The sequence below is a fragment of the Echiichthys vipera genome (assembly GCF_963691815.1).
Source record: "Echiichthys vipera genome assembly, chromosome: 9".
Lineage (NCBI taxonomy): Eukaryota > Metazoa > Chordata > Actinopteri > Perciformes > Trachinidae > Echiichthys > Echiichthys vipera.
The window spans coordinates 30,596,908-30,613,815 of NC_139834.1; the positions used below are offsets into that span (position 1 = coordinate 30,596,908).

At 41.8% G+C, this 16,908-nt stretch overlaps 1 protein-coding gene across 1 annotated transcript in view; it reads right to left on the bottom strand.

The window, feature by feature from the left end:
* The window catches only part of ccdc135 (coiled-coil domain containing 135), a gene marked incomplete at both ends in the record, with an annotated part of 55,119 nt that extends 39,875 nt beyond the window's left edge, over positions 1–15,244 (bottom strand). Inside the window, 3 exons of the mRNA XM_083919317.1 lie at positions 3,144–3,239; positions 4,685–4,868; positions 15,174–15,244. Coding sequence (XP_083775443.1) covers positions 3,144–3,239; positions 4,685–4,868; positions 15,174–15,244 — 351 coding nt within the window. The remainder of the gene's footprint in view (positions 1–3,143; positions 3,240–4,684; positions 4,869–15,173) is intronic.
* Positions 15,245–16,908: the final 1,664 nt, after the last annotated feature.

Consider the following 16,908-nt stretch of genomic DNA (forward strand, 5'->3'; position numbering starts at 1 on the left):
ACGCACCACATCAGAGGGACACAGATGTTAAAGGACCTCAGCCTCCTCAGGAAGAAGAGTCGACTTTGGCCCTTTTTGACATCCTCTGTGTTTTTAGTCCAGTTCAACGTATTATTAGGTACACCCCCAGGTACTTATACTCCTCTACAGTGTCTTCAGGGACCCCCTGGATGGAGACAGGGATAACAGGTGTTTTCACCCTCCTCAGATTCACTATGAGCTCCTTTGTTTTAGTCACGTTGAGCTGCAGATGATTCAGCTCAGTGACAAAGTTGCCCACAACAGTCCTGTATTCACTTTCATCCCTCTTTCCAATGCAGCCAACTATTGCCTGACTCCAAGGCGGGGCTGGTAAGCGAACAAGAATATAATTGATTTAATCAGCCGTTGGTTGATCTAGGAGGAGGGCTTAGCATATAAAAGCCTCAGGCCACCAAAGCTGGGTCTCTCTTCGTCTGATGGTGGCTGAAATGCAGGCAGGTGAAGTAAAAGAAAAACCTCATTAACTTTTGCCATTTATACGTTTAATTTTGTTGTTTTAACTTTTGTTAGCACTATTTTTTTGTAAATAAAAGCACCTTAAATCATTTTTTTGTGACTCCAGCCATGTTGTTATTTTCCAGCCCTTTCCTGACTGCCTACACGGTTTCTACCCTGCCTGCCCCTGACCATCCTGTCGAGTCGTCTTCCTGAATATCACCTCAGCCTTCTGTCCCTGACCACAACCTGTGTCCAGTCCCTCCTGGTTTCCGTCTGCCTCTCTCCTGAGCTGTTTGGTGAGTCCCTGCAACGGCTCCTTGACTCCCTGCCTCGACTCTCCTTTCGCCTGCCCCCCTTGGTTGAATAAAGTTCATTACCAACTGAACCTGCCTAATTGTGTGCGGCTATTGGCTCCTCAACTATACCCTTTATAGGTAAAGCCAGTTGATAATTAATATGCTGGCATTTATTGAATAAATAAATGCCAGTCTTTAATATAATATAATTATTTTAGCAAATCAAATAAATAAAAAGCAGGCAAATTTTAAATGCTTTCCTAATTGACTAAGACCTACTGTGAAGTCACTGAGTGAATGTTTACTCAGAAGGCACAAACTCCATATCTCAGTAATTTATGAAATTATTATAAATTTAGTTAGTGTATTCTTTTCCCCAAATAGATGTGAGCAGTTGACTTTGTAAATATATGGTGTTCAAATTTGGACATTTTTCAAGTCTAAATGATATTTCTTTTAGCGCAGAACAAGGTGTCCCAACCGTCCTGGTGAGGCCAAATGCACCTCTTGTACATTAAACAAGATTGTGTCTTTCAAATTTGGGTAAGGCTCTAAAATTTCCATCTGTTCAGGGATCAAATTATTTTCATTATTCAAGTAGTCAATAATTAATTACTTTGTCGATACAAAGGTCCAACTGACCCCGTTCTCCCCTATTTCAATTCACTTTTAGCCAATCAAACAAATTACTAATTGTTTTAGCTCGAAATTTAACATTTCATCCCCAGACAACTCCTTTATTAATTTTGAATGTATTTTCATATTATATTTATTTCATGATTAACAATTTGTATCAAAATGTACTCTTGCAAGTTAAAAAAAAAATGTAATTATGGCATTGTTCACTGACACTTTTCTTTCTCTTTAGAGGCGGCTGTGGCTCAGTGACGGAGTGGGTTGTCCTCCATTCAAGAGATCGGCGGTTCGATCCCCTGTTCCCGCGGTCCGCATGTCAAAGTGTCCTTGGGCAAGACACTGAACCCTGGACTGCTTCCCGTGCTGTACATGGGTGTGTAAATGTGGTGTGAATGGTTTGTGCTTTGTCGTCTCGCAGGTCTCTGCTGATCGTGGTGGTGCCTGCTGCCATGGTCCTGCATGATGCTTCCTGCTACCACTATAATCTATAACCCTAGCTGTGCTTGTTTCTACTATTATGCTGTATTAACTGCCATAACATATAAGTCATATTCACATTACTATAGATATTTTTATAGTTACTGAAAGTGTGTCTGTCTCTGTCTTTGCGTCTGTCTTTGTCTTTCTCTGTCCATCTGTCCGTCTTTTCTCTCTTTCTCTCTCCTTTTATTCCTCCCTAACAAGACAGATGGCCGTCCTCCACAGAGCTGGGTCTGTCTGACGTTCCTGCCTGTAATAGGGAAGGTTTTCGTTGCCACCGTACTCTACGGGGGAATTGTTGGGTCTATGTTTATCATAGAGTGTGGTCACTTAGTTCGCAAAGTGTCCTGAGATAACTTTTGTTATGATTTGGCACTATAAATACAATTGAATTTAATTGAATTAGATGGTATGTAAATGTCCACATCAGTGTGAATGGGTGAATGTGACAAAGGTATCTTAGCTTATCTTAAAGTATATTTTTTTATCTTTTATATATTTTTATCTTATCTTAAAGTATTTACTCTATAAAATGTCACAAAATGATGAAACATTAAATTTTCCCACAACCCAAAAGTTTAAGATCCAAAGAAACAAGTTTAAATTTGAGTAAATGTAAGTTCAGGACCATATATGAAAAAGACACACATCAAATCTTTACATTTAAGAAGCTGGAACCTGGAAATATTTTTACATTTTTCCCTGGAAGATGCACGTTTATTTTGGTTGCAATATTACCCTCAAGTGAAGAAAGACATGTATTCATCATGAAAATAAATTTTAAAGATTCCTCAAAACATTGTAGCTAATTTTGTGTGTGTGCTGTTTTCATTGGAATTGCATCCAATCAAAATTTATTATGAAGTATTTATCTGATATAGCTTATTTTATCTCATCCTGGAGTATATTATCTCATCTTACAGGATCATCTCTATACAATGTAATAAAGTAATTAAAAATTCCCACACCCCAACAGTCTAAAACCCAAATATATAAATTTAAATGTGAGTTAATATAAGTTTATGACCATATATGACAAAGAAAAGCATCAAATCTTCATGTTGGAGAAGTTGGAATCAAGAAATGACAAAGGATCAAAATAGTTGCGACTAATTGATTAATAAGCTGATTGTAGCGACTCTATTCTGGCCCATTACATGAGGACTCTGAGGATAGACGCACACTTTTGTCTGATGAAAATAGGCACAGTAGTTGAACTCATCATCTATATGCTTCTTCTTTTTCTTTGACCTCTCCTTTCTTGTGGAAGACTTTTCCATCCGGCTGCTTCTTCCAGCTCAGCTTGAGGGCATCTTTCAGGCCCTGGTCCTTCAGCTTCTGTTTGAGCTAAGACACAAAACTCCTCCACATTATCACTCACACAGAGATATAACATTCTGCTTTGTTATTTAAATTCCACTCATATACTACATGCCCCAGTTTTTCTCACATTGCTGAATTTGATTTGTACATTTTCCTAGTTAATAATTAAGAAGATTAGTAAGATGATTAAATGATTAATTTACCCCTTTAGTATTTCCCCTACATTTATTGGTGCCCAGTGTGAGACGTTGACATACTACAGCTCTCCGCAATGAACTAAATGCTTACAGACAAACATTGGTTTGATAATCAGAAATAAGTGGCCATACCCTGCTCTTCTTAAAGTTACTCTGCTTATGGGCTTTGCATTGTGTGTGTGTCACCGTGGGTAGAGGGTCGCGAAGGTATGTGTGTGTTTCTTTTAATTAATATTTTTTGGCAGTTTTTCAACCTTTATTATATATGACAGACAGGAAATGGGGGCGAATGCTCTAACCACTGCGCCACCAGACGCCCAGCATGTGTGTTTTTGAGGTAGTGACTTAACTGCAGAGATGTGCAACCTTTCATGAATAGAGTATGAATTGTGTGTGTCTTTTTGAGGTGGTTACCTAACTGCAGAGGTGCGCAGCTTCAGCCTATGATGAACAGAGTATGAATTAGTCTGACAGACTTGATATTAATTTGTGGAACATCCGACACAGAGGGGTGTTAGGCCAGGGGCTGAATGAGTGTTGATTTATAATGAGTCACAATTGTCCCTCAAAGCCTGCGGAGCAGCTTGAGACACTTTACTTCTGCACACATGTGAATGTGAATATAGTCTGTGTATATGTATTTAGCTTTTGAATGTGAATTTGCTCTATTGATTATTTTAAACAGCTCTTTATCAGTTTCCTCCTTACTGTTTCTTGCTCTGCTGAAACATGAATTCCCTTTCTGACGATCAATAATCTGATTCTCATTTGCTTTTAAGAATCATAGGGTCCTTCTGTTTTTGCATAAAAGTAGAAAATATGATTTACCTGATTCAACATGTCCTCCATCACAGCAGGGTCATTGAGAGCCACAGAGGATTTCACTTTCAGTCTGATCACCTGTTTTGTTGCAGCTTGTGTTGTGTTGGAAAAAACATAATTATATAATATAACTTGCATATTTTCATTAAGTCAAAACAAAGGTATCATCTGCAGCTGATCACCACTGCATGCTAACCTTCTAAACAACTTGATGTTTTCTATTGTTTTGTTATATTCTTATTTGATGTTCAAGCAAAACCTGAATCTTAATACATTTGAATCATGGCTCAGCACTCACCTGGACTGTAGCAAATTGACGCTTTCTTGGAGCCACAATTCTCATCCGACCATTTTCCAGAGTTGCTAAAATCTGCAGCCGCACAAGAGTCAGAGTAACCAGTAGGCTGCCCAGTTTTCCAGGCTCTAAAGGAGGAGTGACTTCCATCCGACCACTTCCAGGAGTCTCTGAAGAGGCCGTTCCAGACTCTCTCTCCTGCTGGTATCAGCCTCTGGACCTTCTGGTTCTCTGTCTCGTTTCTCACACTGACCAGGTCTGTGTGGTGTTTTCTGCAGTAGCTCTGGGCTTGAGTCCAATTCATTGAGACGTTGGTGAGTACAAATGTCCCAGTTGATCCTGAAAATGTTGAGGAACATAAAGCTTCACATCCACATATCTGTTTTCATGCCTTTATTACATTGAGATGTAAAGAATCACATCAATAAATGTATGAATCTGTAAAAAAAAATAAAGAAAATGAAAGTTATTGTCACCTTAATAAAGGAAATACATTGATAACTATAATTTTTCACATTGAATAAAAATCTGCCAATAATAGACACAAAAATTATATTTTTTTAAAACATTTGAACATTTTTCTCAGATTCATCAAACACGTTTTATTTGTATTTGAAGCTGTGTGAAGATGAACATGCAAGTGTCCAGTCTGTATCTGTCAGCCCCTGCTGGTATGGTCAGGAGACCCTGCATCTCTTTCCAAAGTGATGCTGATGACACACTGAGCCCTTTGACTGTTTTCATTCATGCCGTCTTCTTATTTCCTGTCAGTCACCTGTAAAGCACTTTGAGTTGCACTAACCTGTATGAAAGGTGCTATACTAATAAAGTTGGACTGATTGAATGATCCATAGGCCCAAATAATAAGAACCAAGAGGCAAAGAGAAGCAGAGAAGGAAAACTTGAGTTAAACAAATTCAAATTCTCACCTCTGACATCCATGCAGAGTGCCTTGTATCGTGCGAAACAGATGGAATCGTACCAATGTCCATTACTATCGAATATTGTGCAGTGTTCATTGCTGTTTGCATAATTCGGTTCTCCAGGATACCATGGTCTGCACTCCGTCTCCCCAACTCTGGAGAAACTTGTGTCTGACAGTGACCACCTCCAGGTGTCCAGGCCATCGTACAGACCTATCCAGGCTTGCTGAAGGCAATATTTCATTGAGACAGAAAGAATTAGACCATGCCCTCCTGGTTTTTCCACCTGTGATAACTCCTGCTGTTCATACTGGACTTTGTAGGTTCAATCGACATTCCACAGATAATTGTTCATTTCTGGATTAATGTAAACTTTCAGTTTGGTTCAGACTAGTCTTACTAGGCCCTAGTCAGAAACAAAGGGAAGATGGCTGACAAAAAGGCCAACCCCTCCCCCACACCGTTCTCACACCCAGGTGAAAAACCTTCCAAGGGACCTAAAACTCTCAGTCCATTGGCTGACCTGACATTCTGGCTGATGACATCGCCATGTCTATAAAACTGGAGAAAAGCCACTTCCTCTCTCTCTTCTGCTGGATCTCATCTTCAGCTTCTTTTGGACATTTCCCTACTAATGACTGGTCACAGAGAACTAATTTTCTCTTGTGTTTGAAGGCAAAACAGGAAATACTTTCTGACAAACTTGTCTTAAGAGCAACCCCAACGCAACTTCGTCTTTCTAGGGACTGGTAACTAAATTTACGTTATGAGACTTTATGAACCGCTAAGCACAGAACTGTAACTTTGTTACAACTGATGTTTAATGATGAGTATGTGTGACTGTGTTTATTCAGTTAACTTATGGATGTTTTGTTAGCAATGCTCAACTAATGCCCTCAACTAATACCACTTTACCTCCCCCTCCTCCTCCTTACAGACCCCTTGTCTGCCCCTCAAATCTCAAACCAGACCACATTTGCCAACTTCTGGATTTGTGCCTGAATACCACATATTTCCAGTTTAATGGCATTTTTTACAGACAGAAACACGGCTGTGCCATGGGTTCACCAGTATCCCCTATTGTGGCAAATCTGTACATGGAGGAGGTAGAGGACAAGGCTTTGAACTCCTTTAAAGGAGTAACGCCAAGCCATTGGTTCAGATATGTGGACGACACATGGGTTAAGATCAAATCCAAAGAGGTGCAAACTTTTACTGAACACATCAACTCAGTGGACAGAAACATCAAGTTCACCAGAGAGGAAGTTAAGGACAACAGCTTGCCCTTTTTGGACTGTGACGTCCATATGGAGAATGACAGGAGCCTCCACCTAGGGGTATACAGAAAACCCACTCACACGGATCAATATCTACTTTTTGACTCTCACCACCCTTTGGAACACAAGCTTGGCGTTATCAGAACACTGCAGCATAGAGCTGATAACGTGCCCACTAGCTCACAAGCTCAAGGGGAAGAACGCAAGCACCTGAGAGGCGCTCTCACAACTTGTGGCTACCCCAGCTGGACCTTTGTTAAAACGGCAGCTGCCTCCAGAAAGAAAACCAAAGTGGTTGAGAAAGAAAAAGATAACAGGAGAAACAACATAGTCATCCCATATGTGGCTGGGGTATCGGAGAAACTCAGGAGGATTTTTAACAAACACTGCATCCCTGTGTATTTCAAACCCGGTAACACACTCAGACAGAGACTAGTACATCCGAAGGACAGAACACCACACCACCACAAAAGCAACCTGGTTTATGCTGTCCAATGCAACGAGGAATGCAAAGATCTTTACATTGGAGAAACAAAACAACCGCATGGCCCAACACAGGAGAGCTAACTCCTCAGGCCTGGACTCGGCTGTCCACTTACACCTCAAGGAGAAAGCCCACTCCTTTGATGACAGCAATGTCCAAATCTTGGACAGAGAGGACAGATGGTTTGAAAGAGGAGTTAAAGAAGCCATCTATGTAAAAGTGGAGAAACCATCGCTAAACAGAGGAGGGGGTCTGAGACATCACTTATCTCCAATTTACAATGCCGCCCTTTCATCCCTTCCCAGGAGATTCAACAATCTAACCTCAAAGGACAACTGTTCACACATGGCCCGGGTGACCCCAACGACTGTCGTTCAGACTCAATAGAGCACTAACGAAGTCGAAACCAACTGCCCACCAACGACTGTCACTCCAACGACGGGCGTGGGCACTTGGAGCACAAAGGGTGTCAGTGACATCATCAGCCTTGTGAGAGGTTAAATACCTGGATCTCCACACCAGTTAGTTGGACCAGTCCCAGCCTGGTCAGATGCGTACATGAACTGATGAAGCCTCTTGGATGAGAGGTGAAACGTCTTCCTAGACAAACAACCATTCCAGTTGTTTTTGACTGAAATTGCTTTGAGGATAACGATGACCTGGACGAATGAGAACATTCACAGGCTCATCTCTACAGTGTCCTTCACTCCTGACCTGGTGAGTCTTCTCACCATAAGCTAAGGCCTATGGTCAGGCCCTTCACTGATCCACTACAGTTTGCTTACCAGCCCCGCCTGGGAGTTTTAGGACTGCATCAGAGTCTGCTGAACAGAGTCTACAGTCATCTGGACAAGCCTGCATGCACTTTGAGAGTCATGTTCTTTGACTTCTCTAGTGCATTCAACACCTTCCGTCCGGGTCTACTGGGTAAGAAGATGGTTGCGATGCAGGTGAAGGCCCCCATTGTGTCCTGGATTGTGGATTACCTGATGGGCAGACCACAGTGTGTACGCATACTCTACTGTGGGACTGACAGGGTGGTCAGCAATGCTGAGGCCCCACAGGGGACTGTTCTCTCTCCCTTCCTCTTCACCCTCTTCACCCTCTTCACCTCAGACTTCCTTCAGAAGTTTTCTGATGACTCAGCAATAGTTGGCTGCATTGGAAAGGGGGATAAAAGCGAGGGGGCACCTTGACGACCGTGGCAGAGAGGAGGATGCTGTCCAGGCTCCGGTCTATCCTTGACAATGTCTCCCACCCTCTCTAAGACACACTGCCCCAGCAGAGGAGCACTTTCAGCAGAAGACTCCTCGCACCCAGATGCACCACAGAGCGCCACAGAAAAATCTTTCCTGGATGTCCTCATTAAACTATACAATGCATCCCTTGGAGAGCCTGTCACCTCTTCTCTGTATTCAGAACCAACTGTCATGAACGGTTCAGAGATAACACAAAAATGGTGGACCCAATGCAGACACGGACACGAAGTAAAAGTACAAATAAAACATTTAATAATAACAACAACAGACAAACGCAAAACACTACAGAGAAAAACAGGTAATATAACTAACAAGACGATCACGGGAAAAGCAGGAACGAGGAGACGACAGAAGATCAGGGAGACGGACGGGAAACGGGAACACAGGAAGCTACGGAGAAACAAAGAACAAACACGATTAGTATACTTAACCACGGGGAGCATCATAACCACAACGAGAAAAGGGATGCCAATCCGGGGGGAATAGTTTTACCAGTTAAGGGTCTACAACGGTCCGGCGCTGCATGCCTGTCAGCTCAAGGTATTTGTAGTGGTACAGGTGATCAGCGTAACCGGCTGCAGCTTGGGGGGAACGCCTACCAGACCTAGGCAAACATGAACACACATACACAAGCAGGGATAGACGGACAGAGGGAGACAAAAACACACAAAAAGGAAGAGAGGAGAATACTGACAGAACTGGATCTTGACACCAACCCCAGACAATCTTTGGTCTTGTATATATTTCACTACTGTAAATATTCATGTAATTTTAAATTTGAGTTTTTTTTATAATAGTTTAGTCTGTATAAATGTTCATTGATAATTAATAATTGAAACATGAGACAGCAAGAAATCTGATGCGCAGTTCAATACCATGACTGATGAAACGATCCGGCGACAAATGAGTCTCAGGCCGGTCTACTTAAACTGGAGCGGAGATGATCAGTTGAGATGAGGTGAGATTGTCACGCCCCCAGAAACATGTAGGAAAACAAACAGGAAAACAAACACAGAAACAGAAGGAAGAGGAGGGCTGCCATGAAGCCATCATGACAGTTGACGTCCTTGCTGCCTGGACGATAAGTGAGGGAGAAGTTGAAACGACCAAAGAACAACGCCCACCAGGCTTGACGAGAGTTCAGACGCTTAGCCGTTTGAATGTAGGACAGGTTCTTGTGGTTGGTCCAAACCACAAACGGAGTCTCCGCCCCCTCCAACCAATGTCTCCAATCCTCCAAGGCCAACTTGACGGCAAGCAGTTCCCAATTTTCCAAGTGCTAATCCCTTTCTGCTGGGGAAAGTTTTCTAAAGAAGATATGCTCACAGAGCATTGAGAAAGGATAGCTCCTCTAGAGGAAGAGGTTAATTTATTCATAGGGGCCACCACTTGACTATAATTACAAATGAACCTGCAGTGAAAGTCCTAAAAACATGCTGCAACTGTTTCCTGGAGGAAGGAGTAGGCCATTCAGTAACCGCTTGAACCTTGGCTGGATGCGTTCACCTTCCCGCTCTCCACTATGTATGCCAGGAATGTCACAGACAAGAAATGGAACTTGAACTTCTCCGCTTTAACTTGTTGTCTGACAGGAGTTTTAAACCTGGCATACATGACTGATGTGTTTGGAGAAGTCCTTAGAGAAAATCAGGATGTCCTCTAGGTAGATAAAGAGCAATTAAGCAAGTCTCTGAGCACATCGTTTACCATGGCCTTGAAAACCACTGGAGCATTTGTGAGACCAAAGGGCATGACCAGGTACTTGATTGTAAGTATTGTGGAGGTCCAGTTTGGAGAAAACGGTGGCACCATGTAGGGGTTCAAAGGCAAAATTGATTAGGGGCATAGGATATTTATTCTTGATGGGGATGTTATTTAGGCCACAGTAATAAAAACAAGGTCTAAGGGACTTATCTTTCTAAGACAAAAAGAAAAAAAAACAGCTCCTAGGGGAGAGGAGGATGGTCGAATGATACCAGACTTGAGGGAATCACTGATGTACTGCTCAATGGACTCCTTTTCAAGTGCAGACACATTTTATACAATCTGCTAATGGGATAAGTGGCCCCGGGCAGCAAGTCGATCTTGGTCCTGGTCTCGAGACCACCTTTTTGTGGTCTAGGTCTTGTCACGGTCCTCAACAGACTTTGGTCTCGGTCTTGTGTCTCTCTGTCTCGGACTGGTTGAGCGGTCTCGAAGGGATTTTTAGCCTATATTATCCAGGCCAGGCACAGGTTTTTTTTTTTTTGCCCCCTTCAAGTGGTATCAATCACAAACACTTTGTGACACAGATGGCATTGGCGCTTGTCCTCTCAAGCCCCCCTCCCCCCTCTGGAGCACTGTCACTGATCCATGAAGGAGGAAGCAAAATTTTGTCGAATTCGTTAGTCGTCAGGTTTGGTTTTACAGACTATAAAGAGTTTGTGTGCCACACAACTAAGAACAGCGTCCAGACAGCAAGAACTAAAGGAAACTGAGGAAGTGAAGCATGTCATTAGTAAAAAGGAGAGTTGGTCGCTATTATTGAACAAAGAAAAAAGGGGTGACGGGCAATATCAGACTGACTGAACGCACAAATGTTCAAAAAGATACACCTATCATTTGTGTTATGTAATTTTCATAAATGAACAGCTAAAAACATTACTAGATATATATATATATGCATGCACAGGGGTGGAAGAAGTACTTTAAGTGCAAAAAGTAAAAATAGTCATGCAGAATGGGCCATTTCATATTTTGTATAATTATGAATATATTTTACTTTATATACTGCTGTGTCTATAACAATATATGGTAATTCATTTGTTGATAATAGTTTGTAATAATAATCTGACTCTGTAAAATAACTAAAGTTACCAAAAGAATGTAGTGGAGTAAAAAGTACAATATTTCCTCTGTAATGTAGTGGTGTAGAAGTATAAAGGAACATAAAATGGAATTACTCAAGTACTTCAAAATTATACTTGTGTGTGTGTATATATATATATATATATATTAGGGCTGGAACGGTTCGGGGTGGAACAAAATCCACTGTTCGGTTCATATCACGGTTTTTCGGGTCACGGTTTTCGGTTCAGTTGTTTTTTTCTATTTCTTTTAGATTCTAAAAATACCATGTATCAGATCTGTAGCCTAATAATTAAAAAAATCGAATCAGATATTCTTAAGGACATTTCATGCAATCATGCAAAAACTGAAATAATAAGGCAGCTTGTTTGGGGATTTCTGTAACAATCTTGAAATCATGAAAGTGAAGTGAGATTTTGAAACAGTAGGAAACACATTGCTACATTTACACATAGATCAGGAGTTTCTAAAATACTCAGACCAGCCCTCTGGCACCAACAACCATTGTAGCTGCCATCAAAGTCAGTTATATTATTTAAGTTAATTTAAATTAATAATAACTAGTTTAGGTTTAAATAAGGGAATATATTTGTGTTATTTCATATAGATGTAATTATGTTTAAAAAGGAACTGTTTATTGTAGCGGAACCAAAGTTCGCCGGTGTCAGTGCTCTTGCGACGCTTAGTATTGATGCACTTTATCTTCACCATGCTTGAAGTGAGCAGCGGACAGTCTGTTATGAAAGAAGAATAGCAGATGACAGAAGAAGAATAAAGTGCCCTTAACTTCGTTAAGTTAAGGCCAATGAGGTATGTTTATGTATTATCATTGTTTATATTGTGCTTCGTAACTCGCTCTGTGTTATGTGAATTTAATTGTTTGTTAACATTTGTTTTATTTAGTTCTTACGACATTCGTCGACTTTGTGGACATTTTCTTGACAATTCCTCAGCTGATTGCAAGAGAAATGTTTATTATTTGCCATTTGAAGTGTTTTGACATTTAAAGAGTCATTCTTTGGTACTGTTAAAGTTAAGAATAAGTGATAAATATCATTGCAAGTGGAAATAAGTTAATTTGCGTTGTGAAAGCGATTTTTTGAAAACATTAAGAACATTAAAAAAATTAAGACACCAACTAAAATATGGTTGGTTAAATTTAAAGGTTAAAGGGGTTAGGTTAGTTGAAATTTGTATTTTATTGCAATTTAACAGCTATACTAACTAGTAATCTCCAAGCTAAGCTAGTCAACTTAACTAGCTTCAGTTACATTTAAAGGGTAACGAAATCAAAAATACAAGTAAAGTTAACTCTAACAATTCTGAACATGTCTGTGTATCATGGTAATGTTGAAGCTGTAGACGTAGTCAACAGCAGTCTAAAAATCTTATTGAAGCAAATTTAAACACAATTTCATTACAAGAGAGTGAGGTTGGTGCACAAGAAGGACCAAGAAGAAGTCAGAGAAACCGAACACTAACTGAAAAGTGTCAAGAACTCCAAGGCAACAAATCTAAAAGGCTGTTGAATAGTTTCACAACTGCTTACAAGAAATGGAAATCTCTTGTCAGGGAGGCTAAAAGAGTAGAGGACGGATCCCTTCCCAAAGAGATACTGCAAGACCACATGACTAAGGTCCACCATGCTTCAACAGATGTAAAACAAGCCTATGAAGACTTATGTCAACATAAGGCACCTGATGGAGAGACTCGCCGTTGAGTAGACACATGTGATGTTCTCACAAGAAAGATCTTGCAATGGGATCTGAGCGAAGAGACAGATAAAGGACAAGATTCTAATAAAGATCAAGCGTACTGAGTTGAAACTGGCTCAGTGTTTTTATCTGCAGCATCCCAGAGATCTAATGTGGACTCTCAAAGAGTGAAGTCTATAAAGAGTTCAAGCTTAAGCCCAAAACGTTCAGGTCTGTCCTCTGCGAGGGTACAAGAAGCTGCAGCGGAGTTAGCTGCAACTCAAGCCACTTTGTAAGTTTTACAAGAAATGGAACGTGAGAAACAAGAGCTTGAATCACTTGAAAATGAGAACAGACAGAGAATTGCATGACAAGAAGCTGCTTTAGAAGAGAAGCGCATGCAGACAGAGCGATTAAAGACAGTCAAGAAGATGTATGCTGCAAAGGCAAGACTGCAAGTCTATCAACAAGAAGTTGACTCAGATCAAGAGATATCAGATTTGCTCCACGACTGCAAGCCCAGGCAAGAGAAACCTCCATCTAAATCAAGAAGTCACCCAGTGCATCATATAACACAAACTGGTGCACATGTACGACCTGCTGTGTTAACGCAAACTACCACAAGAGTGCAGACAGCTGTTAACGTCCATCAAGAGCATAGCACTACATCACTTGCCAGTGCAATAGCAGAGTCATTCAATGCAAGCAGACTGCCTGTACCAGAGCCTAATGTCTTGAGTGGAGACCCCCTAAGGTATAGGACTAGAAGATGTCTTTTCAGACTCTGATAAGAAGGAAACACATTCCAGTGAATGAGAAGGTCAACCAGCACGGGACGTTTTGGAAGAAATATATGGAAGCTCATTCATGATCGCTAAAGCTTTCAGAGATAAGTTCACCTCATTGCCAATAATGGGGCCCAAGGATAGTGTTGAACTCAGAGAGATCTCAGACTTTCGTCGAGGCTGTGAAGCAGCAATGTCTGAGATTAAAAGTACTAGATGACTGTAGTGAAAACCAGAGGATACTTACCAGACTTCCTGATTGGTTGACAGCCAGATGGAACAGAAGGGTAATTGAGATTGAAGAAGAAGCTAAGACATTCCCCCAGCTTCAGTCAGTTTGTTGAGTTTGTCGCATGGGAAGCTAAGATAGACTGTAGCCCTCTTCATGCTCTGAAGTCTAATGATGTTGAAAAGATGACGACACCAAAAACCCGAAGCATTGCTGTAAAGGTGCTAGCAAGCAGCTCTCAAGAAAACTAAGATGTTATAGGTTTTATATTTTGTGAGAAGTCAAACCATAGCATTCATACATGTCGAAGGTTCATGGACAAGTCAATTAGAGAAAGAGTCAAATTTGTGCAGACAAATAAAATGTGTTTTGGATGTTTGAAAACAGGACACCTTTCAAAGAACTGTGAAAAGAGGAGTGTCTGCGGCACATGCAAAAGGAAGCATCCAACATGCTTACACGAAGGACAGTGTGAAAGACTCAATGTGTTTCTAAACCAACTTATGCAACATTGAGTGAGGCAACTTTCCACTGGGTCGTACAAGATATTAAGAGCACCCATACCTCCTTGGTTATGCCAGTATGGTTATCCACAACAAGTAACCCAGACCGTGTAGTTCTCTGATATGCACTTTTGGACAATCAAAGTGATACCCCCTTTGTTTTGCTCTGCATTGCTGGCAAGCTACGCATCCACAAGTTAATTTCCAATCGCAAGGAGGTACTTGCATCACTTCCCAGAGAAGAGTGTGCTGAAAAAGCAAGCCATCAAGACTTAGCCATGAGTGAGCCACTGATTGAGAGAGCCCTAGGTGTTAAGTAGTGCATCAGAGTGAATGCCCGCTTTCTAGAAGAGGCATCCTGTCAATAGTAGCGTCTGTCTACGACCCACTTGGCTTTGTAGCGCTTTTCATTCTTGTCTGGAAGCAAACTCTCCAGCAGATGTGTCCAGAGAAAACCGGACAGGATGAACCACTATCCGATGATCTTCGGTCACAGTGGGAATCTTGGTTGTTGGACCTACATAATGTAGCGGATGTTAAGATTCAGCAATGTTGTCTCCCAGCAAGCTTTGGTAAAGTCCAAAGACACAAACTCCATCATTTCTCGGACGCGAGTGTCACTGGATATGGAGAATGCACTTACCTGAGAGCAGTTAGTGCAACAGGACAAATCCACTGTTCGCTGGTCATGGGTAAGGCCTGAGTGGCCCCCATGAAGGTCACTACAGCCGTTGTTGCTGTTCGCACCAGTGACTTGCTTAGAAAACAGTTGGAGCTAGAAGGAGCCCAGGAAATCTTCTGGATGGACTCAAGAGTCGTACTTGGATATGTCAACAACGAGGCGAGAAGATTCCACGTATTTGTGGCAAATCGCATTCAGAGAATCAAGGAAAGTACAGATCCAAGTCAATGGAGATATGTGGCCTCTTAAGAAAAATCCCACAGACCACGCATCTCGGGGTCTTAAGTGAAAAGAGCTTATTGCTTCCAACTGGTTCACAGATCCAAGCTTTCTCTGGTGTGACATGCTTCCCAGCGGAGGTATTAAGGTGGGAGAAATTGCAGTTGAAGATCCCGAAGTGCTTAATGCTTTTGTACACAAGACTTTAACAACAGAAGATTCACTGCTCGATCGATTCCTTAAATTCTCCAGCTGGACAAGGTTAGACCAAGCCATCGCCAGGCTTGTGCGGTGGGTCAAAGAGCTGAAAGGGTTTGTATCCAGAACCAATGAAGCCACAAGTCTCGAAGAGAGAAAGAAGGCAGAACTTACCATAATCTGCATTGTCCAACCGGGAGCCTTCTCAGAGGAAATCCAAAATCTTCAATCTAAGAAGGAGACCACAGCTAAGGATAAGACCAGCAAGCTGCATCGACTGGATCCTTGGGGCGGGGCATCCTCAGAGTGGGAGGTCAACTTGGGCATGCTGCTTTAGATCCTCACAGCAAGCATCCAGCAGTCGTGCCAAAGTCTAGCAACAGAACGACCTTACTGATCAAGCATTATTATCAGCAAGTGCACCACCAAGGGCGTGGCATAACAATGAATGCACTATGATCAAACATCATCTGGATAATTGGACGTAATCATACTGTGTTGTCCTACATTTACAAATGTGTGAACTGTAGAAAATTAAGACGTGCTACAGAAGAACAGAAAATGTCAGATTTACCTCATGAACGCATGGAAACAACTCCACCCTTTACTTATTGTGGGATGGACTGTTTTGGTCCATTCTATGTCTAGGAGGGTCGGAGAGAGCTGTAACGCTACGGTTTGCTGTTCACTTGTATGTGTTCTCGTGCTGTGCACATTGAACTAACTGACATGACAGAACAGAAGCCTTTATTAATGCACTTTGGACCTTCATAGCTGTACGTGGAAATGTGAGACAACTTCGATCCAACCAAGGAACCAATTTTATTGGTGCGAAACGTGAGTTCCTGGAAGCTGTGAAGGAGATGAAGCAAGAGTGCTTCAAGCAACTGGGCTGCAAGTTTGTCATGAATCCTCCTTCTGCCAGCCGTATGGGGGGAGCCTGGGAAAGGCAAATCAGGACAGGGGGTGACGGGAGGCGGGCAAAGCGTGCTGGTGGACACAGGCTTCAGCTAAGAGATGTGGAAAGTGGGATGAATCAAGAGTGAAGCAGGGAGTTTGAGGCAAACAGCACTGGGGTTAATGATTGCTTCGATCTCAAAGGGACCAATAAACCGGGAAGCGAGCTTCTTGGAGTTGACATTCAGGGGAAGGTCATGTGAGCTTAGCCAGACCCTCTGACCTGGGGTCCGTTTCACAAAGCAGGTCCAAAAAACTCTGAGTCTAACCCTGAACTCTGAGTTGATCTACTCTGAGATAGAAAACTCTGAGTTTTCAGTTC